Source organism: Lacerta agilis, chromosome 2 (assembly GCF_009819535.1).
Source record: "Lacerta agilis isolate rLacAgi1 chromosome 2, rLacAgi1.pri, whole genome shotgun sequence".
Classification (NCBI taxonomy): domain Eukaryota; kingdom Metazoa; phylum Chordata; class Lepidosauria; order Squamata; family Lacertidae; genus Lacerta; species Lacerta agilis.
Genome location: NC_046313.1, coordinates 108,113,950 through 108,137,090, shown reverse-complemented (window position 1 = coordinate 108,137,090; position 23,141 = coordinate 108,113,950). Strand labels below are relative to the sequence as shown.

Below are 23,141 nucleotides of genomic sequence, written 5' to 3'. Positions count from 1 at the left end.
GGGTGGAGACGCTTCTTCAAATATACTGGGCAGAGGCCGTTTAGGGCTTTAAAGGTCAGCCTAAAACCAAAATCACACACAGTCAAAACACATTGGGTTCAATGGTTGGTGGGATTGCCATATTCTCTTTTTCCCAGATGCCCACCCCCTTCTATCTATTTTTATTATTATTATTTGCCAAAGCTGAACGCACCCATGTTAGATGTGTGGAAATTGAGTGTTTCCTGCTCTTCCTCGGCTTCCATTGCCATCAGATCCCAGAAGGCTTATAAAAAGGCCACAGCTCTGTTTCTTCCCAACACCAACCAAAAAACCAGAAGTTCCCCATTTAGGAAAAATCCAATGAATAATTTTAAAGAGAGAGAGAATACAGCTTTAGGATGTGGGGCTTGGGGGTAACCTGGCTTGGCAGCAGCACATTTTTATAAAAAAAAGAGTCTCTACCTTGCAAGGTCTGTCACAAGCTCCCATCAGATGTCAAGGAAATAAAAAACTATCTGACTTTTCGAAGACATCTGAAGGCAGCCCTGTTTAGGGACGTTTCTAATGTTTGTTGTTTCATCGTGTTTTTAATATTCTGTTGGGAGCCGCCCAGAGTGGCTGGGGAAACCAAGCCAGATGATCGGGGTATAATTATAATTATTATTAGCTGGACAGCACTCAAAAAAGGTGAATGTGATTTGAGGCTGCATTAACAGAAGCGACTGTTTCACTCGTATCCTGCACTACTCAGACCTTGTCTGGGGCCTCACTGGGTCCACTGGTGGAGACTCTACTTTAAAAGAGGAGGACATGGACAAGTTGGGTTCACGGGAGGGCAATGAAGACATTCTTATGGATGGGAAGCCCTGTGAGAAAAGGTTGAAGGAAACCGGGCATGTTTAACCTGGAGAAGGATGAGGGGGAAGATGCAATACTGCTTTTTAAACACCTGAAGGCTGTTGTGCAGAAACAGGCAAAAGGCTTAATCTCTCATGTGAGCTGCCACGGATCAAACTTACTTATTGACAAACCACCTCCCTTCTATCCCCACTGTCCTTTAAGAAGCCCTTCCCGATAAACCAGAGAGAGAGAGACGCAATCCCCTTCACTAAGCACTGCTAGGAGACATTTGTGTTTACGATAATAGTTTATTGCCCTGTCCCTCCTTCATTGTGATGATGTGAGGGTAGGGGGCCCTCCCAGGCATGTCCCGGACTTTCTGAGCACCAGGTGCCGGCCTCCTTGTGTCTGCTGTGTGTGTGTTTAACCGCCCACCCTGCGTCGCCCACTCAAGATACCAAAAATAAAAATAAAAATCCAGCTTCTCCCTCCAGCTGCAGCCCATCAGTCTGGGATGTGTGGAGTCGAGGGCTTCTCGCTGCTCAGCGCCTCCACGTACCAGTCGGGCAGGAAGGTGTGCTCGGAGTCCCGGTGCACCGTGAAGGAGACAGGGTGGCCAGGCTCCCAGGCAAAGAGGTGGACCAACCTGGAGAAAGGAGAAAGCAGCAGGGACAACGTCAGGTTCCTCTGGAAGGGAGACTAAGCCAAGGAGTTGCTCTCCCTTGCTACCGTAGGAGCCCCACATTCACTCTAGTCTTCCCATTTCGTTTTCCTCCTATACTTCACCGGCCGTCATCAGACTGCTCCCCCTCCAGGTGTTTTGGACTGCCAACTCTCACTGGCCTCAGCCACCATGACTACTTACTTTGGATTGTCTTCGGTCACCACTTTCTTCACAAAGCCGAGGAACGCCGCGCAAAAGTTCATGCACACCGCCGGCTTCCAGCAGCCTGGGTCCTCCTGCCCAGGAGGAAGGAGGGAGGTTATTTTAGGGGTGATACATGGGTTCCATGATCACTGCAGATGGTGACAGCAGTCACGAAATTAGAAGACGCCTGCTTCTTGGGAGAAAAGCAATGACAAACCTAGACAGCATCTTAAAAAGCAAAGACATCACCTTGCCGACAAAGGTCCGTATAGTTAAGGCTATGGTTTTCCCAGTAGTAATGTACGGAAGTGAGAGCTGGACCACAAAGAAGGCTGATCGCCGAAGAATTGATGCTTTTGAATTATGGTGCTGGAGGAGACTCTTGGGAGTCCCATGGACTGCAAGAAGATCAAACCTATCCATTCTGAAGGAAATCAGCCCTGAGTGCTCACTAGAAGGACAGATCCTGAAGTTGAGGCTCCAGTACTTTGGCCACCTCATGAGAAGAGAAGACTCCCTGGAAAAGACCCTGATGTTGGGAAAGATGGAGGGCACAAGGAGAAGGGGACAACAGAGGATGAGATGGTTGGACAGTGTTCTCGAAGTGACTGGCATGAGTTTGGCCAAACTGCAAGAGGCAGTGAAGGATAGGGGTGCCTGGCGTGCTCTGGTCCATGGGGTCACGAAGAGTCGGACACGACTGAACGACTGAACAACAACAACAACCTGGAACATGGGAAGCTGCCTTAGGCAGAGTCCGGCTCGTTGGTCCATCTAGTTCAGCCTTCCTCCAACACAGTTCTGGTGCTGAAAGCCAATGCCTGAGAGGAGCAGGTGTGTGTTTTCAGTTCTTAAGTGTGCACCTGACCACCTGTGCTTCTGTACCTAAGCTACTGTTTTGTCACGGCGTACCTTGGGAGTTCTGGTGAACAAGCAATTCATCAAGCCTGAAATCTGCCGGCTGACTGGCTCTTACAGCAACCTCTGTGGAAGATGCACTTTCACTTTAGAGCACAGCTTCACGGGGGTTCCCTGTAACCACCGATCACCTGTAGAACCTTTATAGAGAGCCGCTCTGGAGGAAGAATTAGTGCCCCCAAACCCCCACCACCACCTTTTCCCTTGGAGCCGAGAGAGGTTAGGAGGAAAGGGAGGGATCCAAGATCCCAGCCTGGCTGCCCTTCCTCCTGGGCTGGACTCACCCTAATGAGCTGGAATATCTTCATCGTCTCAAACGTCTCCAGTTCCACGATGGAGCCATCTGGCCCCCGGTACCCGGCCACGATCCGAGACACTCCGGGCAGAAAGGACTGAGCCCACCACTTGATCATCTTGTGCCTGGGAAGGAGAGAGAAGCTGGCTCATCCACTCCCTCTGCCCAACGCCCTCTTCGAGATCTCGCGAGCGCTCGGCCGTCTTCCCAAGTACTGATGCTATGCTCAGAAACAGACTTGAGGCCTATGTTGGGGTGGAGGCTAAGGGTTGTGTCCAACAAAGTCATCAACTTCCTTCCCCTTGCCTCATGTGCCACCCCCCCCAAAAAAAAAATCTGTTCTGGGGATTTCCCCTAACCTCTTAAAGTGGATTGGGGGGGCTGAAAGGTTTTTTTTAGGAGGGAGGAAGTCCTGTTGCAAAGGCGGAAGTTCTTTGCAGGATACAGCCCCTTAAGGCCCGCCAGATGTTGCTGGGCTCCAGCTCCCATCAGCCCCATGCAGAATGGCCAATGGCCAGGGATGACTGGAGTTGTAGTCCAATAACACCTAACAGGCCACTGGTCCCTTGCTTATTCAGGCCATCATCCCATTAAGGCTGGGTGATATATCGATATATTGTCCCAAACCGGTTTGAAGTCCATACTGTGCTATCGGCTTCATAATTTTGGACCTGGCATTATATTGTGAATCATGGTGTGTGTGTTGTGCAAAAATCACAAAGCAGGGAAAACCGTGAAGCCAGCCAGTGCCTCTACATAGCTCCATCTTTATTACAGACATTGTGATATATACCTCAGTGTTTAGCTGGTGATATATCATGATGCTGAAAACCAGATAATATTTTTTTTATTTATACTGTGCCCATCTGGCTGTGTTTCCCAAGCCACCCTGGGTGGCTCCCAACAGAATATTACAAACACATTAAAACATCAAACATTAAAAACTTCCCTAAATGGCTGCCTTCAGGTGTCTTCTAAAAGTCATATAGTTGTTTTATTTCCTTGACATCTGATGGGAGGGTGTTCTACAGGGCGGGTGCCACCACCGAGAAGACCCTCTGCCTGGTTCTCTGTAACCTCACTTCTCGCAGTGAGGGAACCGCCAGAAGGCCCTCGGAGCTGGACCTCAGTGTCCGGGTTGAACGATGGGGGTGGAGACGCTCCTTCAGGTATACTGGGCCAAGGCTGTTTAGGGCTTTAAAGGTCAGCACCAACACTTTGAACTGTGCTTGGAAACATACTGGGACCCCATGTGGGCCTTTCAGGACTGGTGTGATATGGTCTCGGAGGCCACTGCAGGATACCACCCAGCCCTACCTCATGTTCCCCAGCATGGTCAGGCAGATGCCTGCATGAAGGCTGCAAGCAGGACCGGCCCTCCACTAACAGCAAATTAGCAAGAGAGTAAGAGATCCAGTCCCCTGACAGAGAAAGTGGTTAAAACTTTGAAGACATCTTCCGGGGAGAAAGTTACTAAGGGTGAGAGTGCTACCAGCAAGCACACATCTTTTCTTTTTTTTTAAATCCTAGTAAGATCCCCTGCACTTTGCTGCAGAGACAGGCCGGGGCTCTCCCACAGGAGCTGAGAAATGTTAGATTTGCATTCTGGAAAAATGGCCTGGGTGGCATTATGGCTAGGCTGGTTGAAGGCAGAAGCCTGTTTAACGCGAAGGTGGAGAATCCCTGAACTTCCAGGCGATACTGAACTCTGACTTCCATCAGAACCTAGGCAGCATGGACAATAGTCAGGCATGATGGGAGCTGTAGTTCTAGAACGTCTTTGCAGTATACCTAGTTTTTTTTTTATGGAAAGGGAGAAGACTCCATAGTTTCCCTGCTTTTCATCTCCCCGCCCACCTCACCTGTAAAAACTCTTCCTCTGAGCAGGGCTGTGCATGACTTTGCTGGTCTTCAGCTCCACGTAACAGCTTGGGGGGTCGGGCCAGGGGCTCCGGGGGTCCGTGCAGTCCACCTCTCCCGAGAACAGCAGCGAGTGGGTTCCCAGGCGGGTCCGGATCACAATGCAGAAAGCCTCGTTCGTGTTCACCACCCCCGTCGGATCCGGAGTCCCGTCCGGAGTATCTGGAGAAGGAGGAGACATTTACTCCCATCTTCTGGGCGCTTCGCATTCGAGAAAGGGAAAACTCCCTAGCAAAAGACACAACACAACAACAACTTCCGACGCCTCTATAATTCAACAGGTTAGAAGTGGCTTGCTATATTTTAAGCTCATTAATTGGTTCTTGGATTTGTTCAGGGCCGCGTACCCTTTTGAGGACCACGCTTGAGAGTGAGTGTTCTCCAGAGGCAAAAGAGGCACAAAGTGAATCTGCCTGATCTCTGAAAGCCATCCAAGTTGGCAGCCATCACTGTACCTTACAGCAGTGAGTTCCATAGTTCAATTGTGCGCTGAAGAACTAATTTCCTTTGTTTACCCTGAGTGTCTCACCCTTAGGCTTAAAGGGGATGAACCTGAAGATCTGATTATTATGAGAAAGGCATATCCACTTTTCCACCCCATGCGGCCTTTTTCTACCCATCTTATGCCCCCTATGACAACTTATTCAACTCTTCTCTAAAACAGTGGTTCTCAAAGGGTGTGGCAGGAGAGGATGGAAAGCGTGGTGGGAAAATTCAAGGACCGTCAAAACATTTAAACATTTCAGTGTACAGGTGAAACTCGTAAAATTAGAGTATCGTGGAAAGGTTCATTTCTTTCAGTAATTCAACTTAAAAGGTGAAACTATATATTCTGGCGTATAAGACTACTTTTTAATCCAGGAAAATCTTCCCAAAAGTCGGGTGTCGTCTTATACGCCGGGTGGAGAATCTGCAGTCAAGTATATCCCAAACTCTATATTTTAACTGGAAAAGTTGGGGGTCGTCTTATACGCCCAGTCGTCTTATACGCCGGAAAATATGGTAATATATGAGATAGACTCATGACATGCAAAGCGAGATATGTCAAGCCTTTGCTTGTTATAATTGTGATGATTATGGCGTACAGCTGATGAGAACCCCCAATTAACAATTTCAACTTTGGGGTTTTCATCAGCTGTACGCGCCAAAATCATCACAATTATAACAAGCAAAGGCTTGAAATATCTCGCTTTGCATGTCATGAGTCTATCTCATATATTAAACTCCAGTAGCTAATGAAAACAATTGCTTACATAAATGGAATTTTCCACGATATTCTAATTTTTCGAGTTTCACCTGTAGTATAGTATGGAAATAATAGTTTTTTATTTGCAAAATATGGATATCTCTTCAAAATGAGAGCATAAAGTGACACCAAGGACAATCTTAGCTGTGTTTTCCAATGTATTTCTTAATCACTTAAAAATCTGCTTTGCCACGAGCAAATTTTTATTCTGAAAGTGCGGCCCTGAGGAAAAATGTTTAAGAACCGCGGCTCTTAACTGAAAAGCCCCGATTTTGATTCATTTATTACATTTCTATCCCACCTTTCCTCCGAGGAGCTCAAGATGGCGTATGTGGTTATCCCCATTTCATCTTCCCAACAACCCTGTAAGTTAGGCCAAGAGAGAGTGACTTGGCCCAGGGTCACCTAGCGAGCTTTGTGGCCGAGCGGGGGCTTGAACCTTGGTCTCTCAGGTCCTAGTCCAACATGCTAACCACTACACCACATTGCCTCTCGATAGTGCGATCAACACCGTCGCCCAGAACCGAGCCATATGCTCATATGAGAGCCAGCGTGGTGTAGTGGTTAAGAGCAGTAGACTCGTAATCTGGGGAACCGGGTTCGTGTCTCCACTCCTCCACATGCAGCTGCTGGGTGACCTTGGGCTAGTCACACTTCTTTGAAGTCTCTCAGCCCCACTCACCTCACAGAGTGTTTGTTGTGGGGGAGGAAGGGAAAGGAGAATGTTAGCCACTTTGAGACTCCTTCGGGTAGTGAAAAGCGGGATATCAAATCCAAACTCTTCTTCTTCTTCTCAGACCTGGGTTTAGAGGCCTTTGCCACCCTTACCAGAGCACATGTACTGCTCAAACTTGTAACCCATGTACATGAGCTCCTTCAGCAGGTCCGTGCGCTGCTCGCGCTGCCTCCGGGCGGCCTCCGTCTCGACTTCGCTCATGTACAGAGTCCCACGGAAGAGGCTCACAGCCAGCAGCCAACCGTCCTGATTTTCGTAGGGCGTGGTCAGCACTTTGGTGAGGTGCCCCCGCCATGTCACAAAGTCGGCATTCAGCGGCCGCCTGCAAAGCGGGGGGAGACAAAACCGTTAAAAAGAGCAAAGCACGAGCTGCAGGGGCCGTGCCTCTGTATCCTAAGGCCGCCAACAAAGTCAAACTCTGGTTAAAGCAGGGATCACCAACGCAGCCCTAATGGGCACATAGGAACCTGCAGACACCTCTCTGCATATGGTTATAAAAAGACATCTGAAGGCTGCCCTATTCAAAGACATTTTCAGTGTGTACTGTCATGTCGTGCTTTTACTAATTGTTTTGTTGGGAGCCACTGGGGCAACCCAGTCAGATGGGTGACATAGGGACCCGGGTGGCGCTGTGGTCTAAACCACTGAGCCTCTTGGGGCTTGCCGATCGAAGGTTTGAATCCCCGCGACGGGGTGAGCTCCCGTTGCTCTGTCCCAGCTCCTGCCAACCTAGCAGTTCACAAGCATACCAGTGCAAGTAGATAAATAGGTACCACTGTGGCGGGAAGATAAGTGGCACTTCTGTGCGCTCTGGCTTCCGTCATGATGGCCTGTTGCACCAGAAGCGGTTTAGTCATGCTGGCCACGTGACCCAGAAAGCTGTATGTGGACAAACGCCGGCTCCCTTGGCCTGAAAGTGAGATGGCCGCCACAACCCCATACCATAGTCTCCTTTGACTGGACTTAACCTTCCTGTGGCTGGGGCAACCCAGTCAGATGGGTGACATATAAATTTATTATTATTATTATGGATAGTATGGATTATTAGTATGGATAGTGGCAACACAAGAATGTGCCTTTTCTGCAGTGGCTCCCCGTTTGCAGAGTGCTCTCCCCAGGTAGGCTCATCTGGTGCCTTCCTTGCACACCTTTAGGCGCCAGGCAAAACACAGAGGGAAAGATCTTTGCTCAGCGAGGCAGCACTCTCATTACAAGTGCATGGTCCCCGGTCCGATCGTTTGCCTCCCTGTTTAAAAGGACCGGGTGGATTGGGCCCAAGATCCTGGGAAGCCATTTCCAGTCAAGGCAAGGCAATGCCACATTAGATGGTCTGACCCGTGTGTGGGTTTTTTTGTAAAAAATAATAATACTGTTTTTATTATTTGTGCTTCTATCTTGCGTTTTTATGTTGTGAACCGCCCTGAGATCTATGGATGAATAAATAAATAAAATAAGAAGCGGCTTCCTAACAACGTAAGCAAAGCACTGCCGGAACGGCGGAGGCAAAACATAGTCCATATGTCTACTAATCCCCGATAACCTGATCCTCCATTAACCCTTCTCTTATGCGGAGAGAGAAAGGAAGGAGAGACAGACTGAGAAAAATGTGCCCTTCCTCACCCTTTGTCTTCGGTCTGCAGCTGCTTCCGGTTCTGGGTGATCCACCTCAGCAAGTGCTCCAGCCCCTCTCGGACGGTCTCATCCTGCTTCACATAGCGGTCGCGGTAGCCGTCGCGCAGGTCGAAGCCAGGGGAGGGGCCCTCGACAGGGGGCGGGGCGTAGTAGCGCAGGCGGCGAGCGTCCCCGTGGTAACAGCGCTGGGCGTCCAGGGAAAAGTGTCCCAGCTCAGCCGGCCGCCGGTAAAAGGGGAAAGGGGCATCGTAACGAGACGGAGTGACGGGCAAAGTGAGGGGAGCCTTGGCGTCGCTCTTCTGCCGCTTGGCGCTGCAGTCTCTGGGGGCGTCGTCCTCCCGGTCGTGAGTCCTGGTGTCGATAGCGGGCTTCATCAGGGACTGCAATTGACAAGGGAAAGCGGTGGTAAAAAAAACACTCCGAAAAGACGCCCTTACGTGGTCAGATAACCGCGTGACTAAAACGGGGCACAGCGGACGACACACACGCAATTTTCTTTTTTTGCTCCTTTCTTTATTGCTCTGCTTACCCTCTCAACAAGAACATGCGCTGAGAAATCACTTCCTTCAGCACTTATAAGTCGCACCCACAAACAGTGTTTTTGGGAATCCCCTCTCTGCTCTCAAGGCACATGTTAAATGGTTAGGGGAGAATCCTAGAATCATAGAGTTGGAAGAGACCACAAGGGCCATCCAGTCCAACCCCCTGCTAAGCAGGAAACACCATCAAAGCATTCCTGACAGATGGCTGTCAAGCCTCCGCTTAAAGACCTCCAAAGAAGGAGACTCCACCACACTCCTTGGTAGCAAATTCCACTGCCGAACAGCTCTCACTGTTTTAAAAGGGGACTTTTAAACTGTGGGCCTTTTGCTATTAAATTCACAGAGTTGCCGAGTTGGAAGGGACCACGAGGATCATCTAGTTCAGACTTTCCCAAACTTGTGTCTGCAACTCCCATCATCCTTAGGAAGCAGGACCAGTGATCAGGTCCAACCTACTGCACTGTAGGGATCTTTCACCCAACATGGGACTCAAACCCATGACCCTGAGATTAAGAGTCTCATGGTATTATCCTACTGAGCTCTTTATTAAATGCTTCACATTTTTATTTTTTATTTTCAAAATTTTACATTATGCCTTTCATGCCAAAGCCTACCCACAGCAGCTTACAAAGATAAAAGCTGGCAATATTTTATATACATGTTCACTGGAAACCGGGGGGGGGGGGCAGATTCAAAGAAATAAAAACATACTCTTGAGTTCCAACAACAGGGAGCTAACTCAGCCTCATATCATAGAATCAAGAATCTAGCCCAACCTCCTGCAATGCAAGAATCTTTTGCCCAACATGGGGCTCAAACCCATGACCCTGAGACAGAGTCTCCTGCTCTACCGACAGAACTATCCACTTCCCTGTGGGAACATCTCTGATGCCCTTACAACAATCCTTTCCGGCAGGCCAGTCGCAATGCTGGGCTGCGTTATATGCATATAAATATATATATGCTTTCTCCCAGTAGCAGGGAAGTATCATTTGATAAGATGAGGCTGTCAATGGATGCTAGTGGTCTTGCAGCCACTCCTACATCCAGGTCAGGAACTGCCTCCTCCAACACGGACTCCGCGGGGTTTCAGGCAGCCCAGCCCACTGAGGCCAGGGGTTGAACACCCGGACCTCCTTGCACGCAATGCAGACGCGAAGGCTTCGCGGTGCAGCCAGCAACCCAAGCGGAGGCTGCTCCCGTCCCTCGTTTCCCGCCATTTCTTCCCCATTCAAGTTTCCACCAAATCCTCCGAATGTCAAATGTTGGACCCCGGGGGGACCTCAGCTCACCTCTCCTCCTCCCCCCAGCGGGGATCGCGCTCCGCAGTCTTCAGCCGCAAAACCTATGCGCGCTCCCCCCGGGAGAATGCGCGCAGCACATTCATGCGCTCATGCACACGCACTTTCCTCTTGCAAGGGACCCAGGAGTCCTGGTCAGCAGCACCCACTTGGATGCTTTTTGCCAAAAATGCTTTTTGACCTCTACCTCTCCCTCCTCCTCTTGGAGCCAATCATTCAAGGAAAGACACCCCCGCCCCCCATTAAAAATAAATAAATCAGCCTTGCATTTTGAGCCCTCCCGGTTCCCTTACTTACCTTCTGTGACGTCATTGCAGGACACCGCCGATTCGCGTTGCAATGAAGAGAAAGGCGGGGACACAGCTCGCGCGTCTCCTTTGTGTCACCATCCAAACAAGACCCGAGCGCCCGACATCTTGGTCAAAACAATCGCTGCGTTCCGTTCCTTCGGCTCGTAAGGCCGCGCGGCGATGGCGTCATCACAGGACGCCAGTCGGGAGGCGAAGTCAACGCCCTTCCCATTTCCTGCCCGTTTCCACACACACACCCCGCCACACGCAAACACCCCAGAGGTGCCACGCAAAGCGCGGCCGGCAGGTGGCGATCGCAGCCCGCCTTCTGCCTCCCGAGGATAAAACAGTTATCTTTCCCTCCTACCGGTTTCTTTCCCATATCCAAAATGGCTGCGAGATCGGCTTCATTCCCTGTTCTCGATGGAGATGGCGGCTTCAGCCCAGCGTTAATCTGAGGTAGCTTCGTCCCGCCCGGAATAAAGATGGCGGGCAGTCGGCGAGAGTGTCAAAGGGGTGGGGTTGGAGGGGGTGCGTGAGTGATGGGGAGTGACGTCATCTTCCGGAGGCGGGCAGCCAGGAGCTTTGCCGACTCGGGTGGGGACTCGGAGAGGCTTGTTTTGGAGACGAAGCAGCAGCTGCGACGTCATCAGAGGCAGCTCTGGCCGGAAGCGGGGACTGGCAGGTGAGAGACTACAAGGGTCGCTTTGTGAGTCGGAGGCGCTTTAAATGGAGGAGGGGATCCAGGGGGCGGGGAAGAGGGGAGGGAGAGGAGGACTCAATGAAATCAGTGGACATCACTAACTTAGGGCTATTTGGTTCAATGGGTCTCCTCTTGAGCGGGTCTTGGATGCAACTAGTGGCGTTTCAGAAGATTTTGCTTCCGTAATACGCTAGTCTATTTACATCTTCACTTTTGAAACTACAGTACTATTCCTCTTACACAAGAGCAATGGGTTTGCACAATAATAATAATGTGTTTGTGGGAGCTGTGTTATTGGTTTTTTTAAAATGTATTTTGGTTTCTCGTTTTGTATTTTTATGTAGTGAACTGCCCTGTGACATGACTGCTACTAATAAAGTGGGCTCTGCTCCGAAGAAAGTAATTGTGTTATAATAAATTTATCCAAGGTTATCACAGAATATCGTGTTTTCAAAACAGATTGATGTGTCATGGAAATACATTTTCTTTTAATGGTATTTGTAAATTTTGATGATAACATTTTTTTTAAAAAAGAGAATTGTTTGGTTTTGGCATTAGCTTGCATGGGGCAGAGCCTGCTTTGCTCTAGCCCTCTAACTTGGTTGGTGTGTGTGTGGATGCGCACACGTGTACACACACACAGTATTGATGAAAGTGGCGGGGGGGAGGAATAGGAAGCTGATGCTATTGTTAATATAAAGCCATTTATTACACTGCATACACAGAAGATGACAGTAACATTCATAGGCAAAATTGAAGCCAGATGATGAAGCCAGGCTAGAAAAAGCAGCAACTGGAATCACTCATATGCAAAGCACACACTACTACAGCATCCAATTAGATGAACAGACTATTTGATCAGCATTTGATCACATCCAACTTGTTTTGCTTCCCCTGTGCCTTTGAAGTTGTTTGACTTGCAGATACTAAGCAACTGAAGTTCTTCAGGGCATGGCAGGGAAGTGATGAGGGGAGAGCTTTGCCTCCTTAATTTCTGCATGCCAGCTAGTACTTAATAACACAGGAGACAGGGCTTGCCAGTATGAATGCCGTCAGCCTTAAACTGAGGTGCCAGGGAAATGAAAGTTGTGGGTTGTGTGCAATCTGCAGCATCAAGGGTATTCTGAGGACAATAGGATTGTGATATATTGACCAGAATGAATGCTGAGGGACCTTTTGGGATGGATTAGAGATGGGAGGTGTAGCTCATTGCAGAACGCCCAGAAATATATTGGAAGAAGGGAAGGACCATTATGACTGAAAGGCTGAGAAGAAGGAAGACACTGGTTTCTGAAATGGCCCTCAGTATTGAAGGGGGGTGAGGGGGGGAATAAAGGCTGGCAAGGGTCTGTGGCAGGTGTGAGGAACCTGTGGCCCTCTAAATGTTGCTGGACTACAACTCTCATCATCCCTGGGCTGTGGCTGATGGAAGAGAGTTCTGCATACCTGGTCTACGGAGCAGGTAGCATAATGACTATGTCTCCCATCTTTAGCCCCCACCTCCAGCCCCATGAAGCGGAAGCATCAGCTCATCTCGGATACATTCCAGGCGAAAAAACGACGGCTGGTTCTCGGATCGGAGCCTCTCGAACAGGGTAAGAATGGAGAAAGTGTTGTGTGGTGAGGCATCAGTGTTCTCTCTCTGCGTGGGTAGGTGCGCGTGAGAGGCCTTATGGGGCGATGATGAGTGAGAGATGAGTGCCATCAATTCTGGATGGCATGAGGCACAGCGCTGCAGAAATATGCCTGCTTCTTATGTTTTTCCCCCCAGAAGGCCCTGAGGCAGTAGAATCTGCACTCCAGTTTTTGGCATCTCTCTTCCCCCGCAAGTTATTTGAGGATTTGCTGCCACCCTTGATTCTGAGACACCAGATCTACAGCCTCGTCAAAGACCGAACAACTGTCGACAGGCACTTGGTAGGTGATTCCTTCCTCAGTTCAGAGTTCAGAGGCCAGGTAGAGGAATCTGGAGGGCTGAATTTGCCCACCACTCCCCCGGGCCTGAGGATCCCCAGGATATGGGGTGTTTGATAAATAAAGAACCAAAGGATCCTATGGGAAACCTATAAACCTCCTCCTCCTCGCATGCACACACACACACACACACACACACACCCTAACATGATTCCGATAAAATGGGGTGTGTCTCTATAGGTAGACAAATCTCTCCTCCTGCTGCCTCCAGTTCTCCACCTTCAGAGTATGCATTTGAAATAGACGGGTTAAAATAAACAAAACCTTCTCCTCCCTCTGTCTCTCTTTCTCCAGAGCCAGCTGAAAGATGAGGGACGGATCCGGATGTTCCAGCATGGTTTTGATGCAGACACTTTTGTTGTGGCGTTCACAGACAACTATAAATCTAAGGTCTTGTGTCTTTTGTGTGTGTATATGTGATGAGTTGAGGGGCAATGCAGAAGCAGGGGAGAGATTGTGACTTCTCTTTCTCCCACAGGTGCTAGAGTTTACGTCTGGGAAGGACTTTGACAAGACGGTGAGGAAATTCCTGGATTCTGTCCTCAGCTCCTGCCCTGACATCAGTTTCGACAAAAGAAGGATGCTGAGAGAGTTTGGCTTCAGTGATGCGGAAATCACGTGAGTAAAGTTTTCCCCAGAGTGGAGTCAGAGTAGAGTGTGTTCTGAGGGCCGTGTATGAAGATCGGGCTTCCTCTTTGAGGTTTTGCTGTGTCCGGTTATAATGAATTTTAGTAAATCGATTGAATTCATTCTAAATGGTTTAAATCTGCATAATTTTGTATGTGGTTAAACAACCCAGTTCCCTGGGGGCAAGGGGAAGTATTCTTGACTGCACATGACTGCATATGCCACAGCAGGCACCCTCTAAGAATATAGTAATGTACTGTTTTAATCTCAGGATTGTGGGTTCGAGTTACACGCTGGGCAAAAAGATTCCCGTAATGCAGGGGGTTAGACGAGACGACCCACGGGGTCCCTTCCAAGTGTACAATTCTGTGACTACAATTGTACAAACAAAAACAAAAGCCCTCAAAGCTGTTTACAAAAATAATAACACAAAGGGCTTATTAGGCCCTTGGTTGGACCATCACACCTGACTGTTAACTTGCATGGAGATGGTTGAGTAACAGGTAGTGTGTCTTGCCCAGAGCTGAGATCCAGCCACCTCAGAAGAAGAAAGAGCGGCTCATACTGGGATCCTGAAACACACTTAGTGGTGCGGTTTGGTCATTTTGAACTCTGGACTTAGTTGTCTTACATGTCCTGGCCTCTCCATAATGGGAGGCACATTACTTCAAAATGCAGTAAGCCGGCTCTGCTGTGTTTGGGGACACTCCTTCACCTTTTGCTGAACAGGACCCTGGGCCTTTCCCCTGAAGTCCTGTCCTGATAGCACCACGGAGCAACACTTTTCCTTAGACTCCCGTTATCTCCGGCTTTCCACAGTCCCAGAAGCAGCTGCATCTTGATACAAAAGGGGCAAGTTGTAAACGAGGGAAATTACCTTCCTCTCCCATTCCTGTGTTTTATGTTCAGGCAGCTAGTGAATGCCGGAGTCCTGACTGTCCGTGATGCAGGGAGCTGGTGGCTGGCAGTGCCTGGAGCAGGTCGTTTTGTCAAATGCTTCATCAAAGGTTAGTTCGTTCCCCCACACACACCTGCATGTGGAATCTGTTGCTCCAGGCAAAAACTGGGACACCTCTGACGGGAGCAACCTAATGATCTGTGTTGTGTGTGTGTCTCTCGGTCTCCCCAGGGAGGAAAGCCGTGCTGAGCATGATCCAGAAGGCCAAATACAAGGAAGTTTTGCTGTCTGACCTGCAGAACCGTCGAGCTCCGAGCGCCGTGAAGCTGGGCCTTCCTTACCACATCCACGACCTTATTGGAGCCCAGCTGGTGGACTGGTAATAGATTTCTGCTCTCGCTCCCACCTGTGAAAAGCCAAATGTTGTCTTGGATCTCTGCCTGTTGCTGTGGAGCTTGATCCTACCCTTGTGCAGCCAACCAAGGCTTTAATCCTACATACCGGGGAGTGGGGTCCTTTTCTGGGCTGGTGACTTGCATCCCAACCTCTCTTACCCCCAGGGGCCATTTGGGCAGGTGGCCAATGCCACCCACCTTTGACGTGCTTTCAGACTGCTAGGTTGGCAGGAGCAGGGACTGAGCAACTGGAGCTCACCCCATCGTGGGGATTTGAACCACCGACCTTCCGATCGGCATGTTAGAGATTTCAGTGACCTACTGCAGAAAGGAAATGCAGCTGTTATCTATAAGCAATTAGTAGTTGGCAGAAAGCCCAGATTGCTCTCTCTGACCATTAGCAAGCACCTGTGATTGGTCAGTGGAGTACTTAAAGAACTCAGCTTTCTCTGAGAGGGTGTGGTAGGTGCTGGTGTGTGGCGTTAGGTTGATGAGAGAGAGAGACAGAGAGAGGAAAAGATTTTATGTTTTGTTTCTTTTATTTTGTAAAGTCTGTAAATAGTAACTTATGGATGCTAGTTGCTTCAATCAATAAATACTGCATATAGTTATCCAGTGAGTTGCTGAGTTCCTGCGTTGAGCTGTCTAGTCAATTTCACAACAGCCAGAAGCTTCCAGAAAGGCTGCGTCTAACTCTGCTGTGTCCAGGAATACGTTATACTCCTGACACTAAATCCCAAAGGTTATGATTGTCTTAAGAGGTTATGGGCCCAGACTGTGGCTGGTGATTGGCTGAAGCTGGTGAAGCTGTGGACGCGTGGAACTGCACAAGACAGACAACAGCTGCAGCGTGTCATTGCTGGATGCTGTGGATTCCTGTGTTCTCTCTCGGAAGCTGTGAGTAGCTGGTTCCTGGGTTGTTAGGAAACATTGCTCTCAGATGGCTTCTCAACCGTTTCAGATGGCGTTTGAGCGTCTGAATGACCACAACTACTTGCTTTGGTCTGAGCGTATGCAGGCTGTGTTACAGAGGGACCATCTCTGGCTGGCAGTAAATAAGCCACCTGCAAAGCCTGATGATGAAGATCAGGACAGAGACCAAAGAGCAAGGGCCACCATAGTCTTGGGGCTGGAAGACTCTCAGTTACCGCATGTGAGAGGGATTAAGTCGGCAAAAGGCGTGTGGAAGGCGTTGAAAGACCTTCATGTGCGTGAGACAGCATGTTCCAAACTGTTTCTTCGCAAGGCGTTGTATAAAGCAATGTTGCAGCCTGGAGTTACAATGCAAGATCATTTGCACAGTTTGCAGATGAAATTTGTAGCGCTTCAAGAAAGAGACTGTGTATTAGACCAGCAGGAGAAAGTGTCTATAATTTTGAGCTCTCTTCCTGAAAGCTGGGACAATCTAGTCATGACATTTGAAGCGATGAAAGAAGAAGATTTGACTGTTAATTACGTAACTGGGCGTTTGCTGGAAGAATGGCAGAAGCGGGAGGACAGGTCGTTAATTTCAGAGGCTTCGGCAAGCGGTCGGCTTGTAAAGAATGCAAGCAGCGTTCCAGAAGGGAAGCAACAACAACGTCCGTGTCCGGCGTCTGGTGAAGAGTCCGCTTATGCTGTGCGTCGGTGCTATCGCTGTGGGTCAATGCGGCATCTGAGAAAATGGTGTCCAGAGGCGGCCAAGCAGCGGCAGGAGCAGCAGCAGCGTCAGGAGCAGCAGCAAAGACAGAAGAAATTCTTCAAACGCACCAAGTCAGCGCAACTTGTGACTGCCGTGGTTAAGTGTGCTGATGAGAAACAGACTGTCTGGGTGGTAGATTCAGGAGCTTCTCGGCACATAGTAAATTCAGAGAAAGTTTTTGTTTCTAAGGGCCAAACGCAAAGCAGTCAGGTAGCTTTAGCTGATGGGAGAACTTCTGAGGTACATTCAGGGGGTTCTGTATATGTTCCTTGTCTGCGTGAGTGCCTGGAGAATGTGCTGTATGTACCATCACTAAGAAGCAATTTAATGTCAGTTGATTGTTTGCTTAAAGCTGGGTTTAAAGTTCATTTTGAAAACAACAGCTGTATTATTAAAAGGAATGGTGAGATTCTTGGCACTGCTAAGCCAGAAGGTGGTTTGTTTAAACTTAAAGCTGGCTCTTCAGTTGCAGCAGTGGTCAGTAATTCTCAACCTGTGTTAAACAACAAAGCTATGCATAACAACTGTTTACATTTACTGCATAGGAAGCTAGGCCATGCTGGATGGAAAAGTGTTTTGAAAATGCCTGAGTTAGCTGATGGATGTAAGCTAGAGAGTTGCAATAAGTATTTGGACTGCAATGTATGTAAGAAAGTCAAAATTTGCAGAGTTCCATTTCCCAGAAGTGATAGAGTAAGTGACTCACCACTACAGCTTGTTCATTTGGATGTAATTGGTCCTTTTGCTGTAAGCAGGGGTGGAGCACGTTTTTCTCTAACAATTGTGGACGATGCAACACGTTTTTCTTGGGCCTATCCCATGAAACACAAGGGAGATGTATTTACCAAATTCAAAAGCTGGGTAGCATCAGTGGAGAGGTTTTTTTCTGTTAAAGTGAAAAGAATTCAGAGCGATCGTGGAGGTGAATTCATGTCTAATGCTTTCAGAGATTGGTTGCAGAAACATGGTATTGGGCATCGAAAAAGTAATGTTTTTTGTCCACAGGAAAATGGTGTGGCGGAACGCAAAAATAGATCATTACAGGACATGATGCATTCAATGCTTGAGGATGCTGGGTTACCTATGTCATATTGGGCTGAAAGTATATTAACTTCGTGTTATATTCAGAATAGGCTGTTCCATCAGACTATTGGTACTACTCCTTATTTCAAATTGTTTGGAAAGAAACCTAAGATAGATCATCTACATGTTTTTGGTTCTAAAGCGTGGGTACAGATTCCAAAGCAAATGAGAAAGAAAGGGGAGCCTAAATCTAAGCAATTAATTTTTGTAGGCTACCAAGAGTTTTCAAAGGGTTACAGATTTGCTGAAGGTACTAATGGAATTGTGATATCTAGAAATGCCAAGTTTTGTGAGCACGCTGGCTGGGAGAAATTGCATGCAAACACAGAGGTTTGGTTTGATTCCCAAAGGTTTAACAGTGAAAAAGAGACTCAGAGTTCAGAAACTGTGGGGGAGAAAAGTGCTGAGTCATTATCTCCAAAGCAAGAGTCAGATCAGTCATCGCCTGTTCCTAAGCAACAGCAAGGGGGGCGAACGTCTGAGGGGGAAAATGAAACAGAGGAAACTTTTACTCCTAGGAGGTCACAGCGAGAAAACAAAGGAGTGCCTCCGAATCGTTATTGTTCTAGCACAGGCAGTGTATGTAATGTAATGTTAAAGCCTCAAAGGTTTCAGCATTTGCTGCACAACTATCCAAAAGGTTTAAAGTGAAAGATCTTGGTTCAATTAAGTCTTATCTAGGTCTGGAAGTGTGCTGGGCAAAGGATGGGAGTTGTTTAATTAGTCAGCAGAGCAAAATTAAACAGCTTCTGGCAACATATAACATGCAAGACTGTAAAGGATCCGCTATTCCTATGGAACTAGTATTCATTAAATCACTTCACACAGATGAAAGTCCTATGTTTGAACATCCTGAGTTATATCAGTCAGCAATTGGAAGTTTAATGTTTCTGAGTCAATGGTCAAGACCTGATATAAGTTACACAGTGGGAATACTTAGCAGGCAGGTATCAAAGCCATCGCTTAATGCCTGGAAAGCAGTGAAATTTTTGCTAAGGTATTTGAAACAAACAATTGGCCATGTGTTAAAACTTAGTTCTGCAGGAGATGAACTGTTACATTGTTATTCAGATAGTGACTGGGGAAATTTACCGGATAGAAAATCTGTTACAGGTTTGGTCATTATGTTTGGAGGGGCTTTAATTGGCTGGAAGTCAAGAAAACAGAGTATAGTGAGTGTTTCTTCGACAGAATCAGAATTCGCGTCGTTAAGTGCGTTATGTTCTGAATTGACGTATTTCAAGCAATTGTTAACAGATCTGAATGTAAACTGTGAAAAGCCAATACAAGTTTGCATTGATAATCAAGCGTGCATTGCCTTGAGTAATACTGAAAGTTTTAAGTCACGTTCAAAACATGTGTCAGTGAAATATCAAAATGTAAGATGCAGTGTACAGAACAATTTAATTTCATGTATCTATGTACCAAGTGATCAGAATGTTGCAGATGTGTTAACAAAGCCATTGAACAAAGTGAAGAACAAACAAATGTGTAAAAGTTTGGGTTTGCTTGATGAAGTGAGTTAAAAGAACTCTGTATATGCACAGGAGTTAATTGCTACGATAAACAGCTGTGAGGGGGTGTTAGAGATTTCAGTGACCTACTGCAGAAAGGAAATGCAGCTGTTATCTATAAGCAATTAGTAGTTGGCAGAAAGCCCAGATTGCTCTCTCTGACCATTAGCAAGCACCTGTGATTGGTCAGTGGAGTACTTAAAGAACTCAGCTTTCTCTGAGAGGGTGTGGTAGGTGCTGGTGTGTGGCGTTAGGTTGATGAGAGAGAGAGACAGAGAGAGGAAAAGATTTTATGTTTTGTTTCTTTTATTTTGTAAAGTCTGTAAATAGTAACTTATGGATGCTAGTTGCTTCAATCAATAAATACTGCATATAGTTATCCAGTGAGTTGCTGAGTTCCTGCGTTGAGCTGTCTAGTCAATTTCACAACAGCCAGAAGCTTCCAGAAAGGCTGCGTCTAACTCTGCTGTGTCCAGGAATACGTTATACTCCTGACACTAAATCCCAAAGGTTATGATTGTCTTAAGACGGCAAGCCCTAGGCTCTGTGGTTTAGACCACAGTGCCACCCGCATCCGGCAACCAATGTGCCCCTTTGGTTTCAGCCTGGGACACAAATTTTCACAGCCCGCTAGCACCTATGGTGGCTCATGTACCAGAAGTCATTTATTTAGCTTTAACTCTGGACGTGTATATTCAACTTTGGAGGCTTAGTTTGGTCAGAATCGAGTACAGTGGTACCTCGGAAGTCGAACGTAATCTGTTCCGGAAGCCCATTCTACCTCCAAAACTTTTGGAAACCAAGGCGCGGCTTCCGATTGGCTGCAGGAGGCTCCTGCAGCCTATCAGAAGCTGCGGAAGTTGCGTTGGACATTCAGGTTCCAAAGAACATTCGCAAACCGGAACACTAAACTCTGTGGTGTTTGGGAGCCAAAACGTTCAACTCACAAGGTGTTTGGGACCCAAGGTACGACCGTATACTCTTCCAGAGTTAATGCTGAATACATGACTTCTGATACCTGAGCCACCCTAGACGCTAGAGGGCTGTGAAAATCTGTGTCTTGGGCTTTATAGACTCGTCTACCCATGTAGTATCTGAAACCAAAGGGGCACATTGGTTGCCAGATGTGAAATACATAGGCGTTTTCATCTCTCCTACCCCACTAGAACGGGATGCTAGACTAGATGGGCCCTGGCCTGATCCAGCTGGGGCTCTTCTTATTCTTTCCTGCTTTTAACCTGACCACCTCGTTCTCTCTTCCTCTAGCGTGCCCACGACCTCCGGCACCCTCCTCCGACTGGCTGATGATTAAGAACGTGCCACTTGTCTGCCACCAAACAAACAGCTGTGCCTAAAATGAATGGATGCTGCTTGGGGCACTCGCCACGGGGGACAGGATGCCTACCTGAGCCACCAGCCTCATTGTGAACAAACAGGACCTTTCCCAGCAAAAACAATTTTTCAATTATTATTTATGAAACAGATTTATATTTTGCACTTAATATGGGCCCAATGTGCAAGAGCATCTTAGCAGGACCCCTGACTGTCGTGACGTGACTGACGCGAGGCCGTGGATAAGAGAGGAGGGAGCTGCTCCTGCAGTCTCTAGGCTTGATCTGTGGATGCCGGAGAACCGTGGGAATGCTGCGCATCTAAGGACAGCCAGGGCCAAGATGTTCCCACAAGGAATTCATTCCTGGAAGTGTGTGTGGCCATGTATGCATGAGTGTTGATCTCTTAGATGACAGCAGTGTCTCAAAAAATTACATTGAAGCTCGATTAAAAGCATTTCTTCTTCCCTACCACTTTTTGGCTTGCTGATATGTTCTGAAGACGACACGTTCTGGGGACAAGAAGTTCTACTTAATTGTTCTTTGGTGATCACTCATAGCCGAGTAAGATTGTCTTCCATAAACACGGTTTTAACAGTGAGTCTGTAAGTGACTGTGGAGGCCAATTCTGGATCCACACGTCCTTCCACAGTGGGGACATAGGTTTCCGGGCGGGAGTTGATCACGGTGAGGGTTTGCCAAGCGTCCCTTTCGTCCAGATTTTGAGCATCTTCAAAGCCCATGACACCTTTGGTAAAAGCTGTTCTCCAATTGCAGCACTCACAGGCCAGTGTTTCCCAGTTGTCGGTGTTTATACTACTTTTTTTTTTTTTTTTTTTGCCTTGAGAGAGTCTTTGAACCTCTTTTGTTGACTACCAGCATTACGCTTTCCATTTTTAAGTTCGGAATAGAGTATTTGCTTTGGAAGACGATAATCAGGCATCCGCACAACATGACCAGTCCAACGAAGTTGATGTTGAAGAATCCTTGCTTCGACACTGGTGATCTTTGCTTCTTCCAGTACACTGGCATTAGTTCGCTTTGTACAGTGCAAGCAGCTATTCTTCCTGCCCAGAGGAGCCCAAGATCTTCTGTCAGGCAGGAAGTGGTCTCCTGTTTGGTCAGACTACTTGTCTTTTGAGCCCCATTATTTATATACTCACTCTCTCCTGCATTGCAGGGGGTGGACTAGATGACTCTTGGGTCCCTCCCAACTCTATGATTCTGTGACTGTTGGTGGCTCTCTAGCCCACCGGTGGAAGGTCTTCCACATCACGACTGACCTGCTCCTTGTAGGTGGAGATGCCACTGTCCAAATATGGGGTGTTCTGCCCTGTTCAGCCTGTGCCCTGTGACCGAGCTAAAATAAGACTTTTCACACACACAGAAACTGACCCAAAAGCTCTCTGATTAGATGTTCCGTCTGGTCCCTTCTGCTTCCACGTAGACTGTCTCTCTCTTTGCATACCTACATACATACATACAGAATCAGGATTCAAAATGACCTTAACAGATGGGAGAACCGGGACCAAACAATCGAAATGAATGTCAATAGGGACAAATAGGTTCTGCACCTAGGCAGGAAGAACCAGCTGCACAAATACAAGATGGGGAACACGTGGATGGCCAGTAGTACATGTGAAAAGGATCTTGGTGGAGCACAAGCTTAACATGAGTCAACAGTGAGATGCAGCAGCAAGAAAAGCTAATGGTATTCAAGACTGCATCAACCGAATTATAGCGTCCAGATCGAGGGGGATGAAGGCAATTATATTCCAGGAACATTTGCAGCGCCACAGGTTCCCTGTCTTTGTTTTATGGCCTGATCCTAAACATGTTTTATACTAAGAAGTACTATGAATTCATCTGGTAATTCCAAATAGAAATGCGTGCAAGATTGTCACCTTGATTTTCTGATTACAATATGCTGCTTTATTTGTCTTGCTACATCAGGTTCAAGGGGGTCCTACTCTAGAAACTGATCTCTAATAACAGCTGTCCAGAATGAATTCGGGAAGCATGCAGGCCAGGCACAAAGGAAACTTACCTCCTGTGCTGTCTGCGCTGGCATTCAGAGGTATACTGCTGCTGGAGCTGGAGGTTCCACCTTAGCCGTAACACCTAATATAGCTGCCCGCAATGAAGATGTTTCCTTTCCCCTCACCTTCAAACCATTTCTCAGAACATGCATTTTGGACGTTTCGGTTCCTCGATCCTCTCCCCGACCGCCTCGTTTGAGTTCGCTTCCTCTCGTTTTAGTCCTGTTCCTTTAAGAAGCCGGCAAGTGGGCGGAGCTAGAATCCCTATGTTTTTTTTTTTAAATAAATATGTTGGTTTATCAACAATGGGCGTCTCTAACCTTGCT

At 47.7% G+C, this 23,141-nt stretch overlaps 2 protein-coding genes across 2 annotated transcripts; one reads left to right on the top strand and one right to left on the bottom strand.

Moving 5' to 3' along the window:
• Positions 1–1,110: 1,110 nt before the first annotated feature.
• Positions 1,111–10,798, bottom strand: DXO (decapping exoribonuclease). Its single transcript, XM_033141685.1, has 7 exons — positions 10,578–10,798; positions 8,426–8,817; positions 6,898–7,127; positions 4,766–4,985; positions 2,893–3,028; positions 1,688–1,782; positions 1,111–1,468 (listed from the first exon to the last, which is right to left on the bottom strand). The coding sequence occupies exons 1-7, from the start codon at positions 10,590–10,592 to the stop codon at positions 1,327–1,329; spliced, it is 1,230 nt and encodes a 409-aa protein (XP_032997576.1). The 5' UTR covers positions 10,593–10,798; the 3' UTR covers positions 1,111–1,326.
• Positions 10,799–11,180: 382 nt separating this feature from the next.
• Positions 11,181–21,244, top strand: STK19 (serine/threonine kinase 19). Its single transcript, XM_033141684.1, has 8 exons — positions 11,181–11,279; positions 12,767–12,868; positions 13,045–13,190; positions 13,542–13,637; positions 13,726–13,865; positions 14,784–14,881; positions 15,004–15,151; positions 20,712–21,244. Exons 2-8 carry the CDS (start codon positions 12,784–12,786, stop codon positions 20,755–20,757), a joined length of 759 nt encoding a protein of 252 aa, XP_032997575.1. The 5' UTR covers positions 11,181–11,279; positions 12,767–12,783; the 3' UTR covers positions 20,758–21,244.
• Positions 21,245–23,141: the final 1,897 nt, after the last annotated feature.

Coding starts and splice junctions, on each gene's coding strand:
- DXO (XM_033141685.1), bottom strand. Junction 3,029..4,765: donor CAGAGGAAGAGTTTTTACAG/GTGAGGTGGGCG, acceptor TCTCCTTCCCAG/GCACAAGATGATCAAGTGGT. Junction 1,783..2,892: donor AGATATTCCAGCTCATTAGG/GTGAGTCCAGCC, acceptor CCTCCTGGGCAG/GAGGACCCAGGCTGCTGGAA.
- STK19 (XM_033141684.1), top strand. CDS start 12,784: ATGAAGCGGAAGCATCAGCTCATCTCGGATACATTCCAGGCGAAAAAA. Junction 13,191..13,541: donor CAACTGTCGACAGGCACTTG/GTAGGTGATTCC, acceptor CTCTTTCTCCAG/AGCCAGCTGAAAGATGAGGG. Junction 15,152..20,711: donor GGAGCCCAGCTGGTGGACTG/GTAATAGATTTC, acceptor CTCTTCCTCTAG/CGTGCCCACGACCTCCGGCA.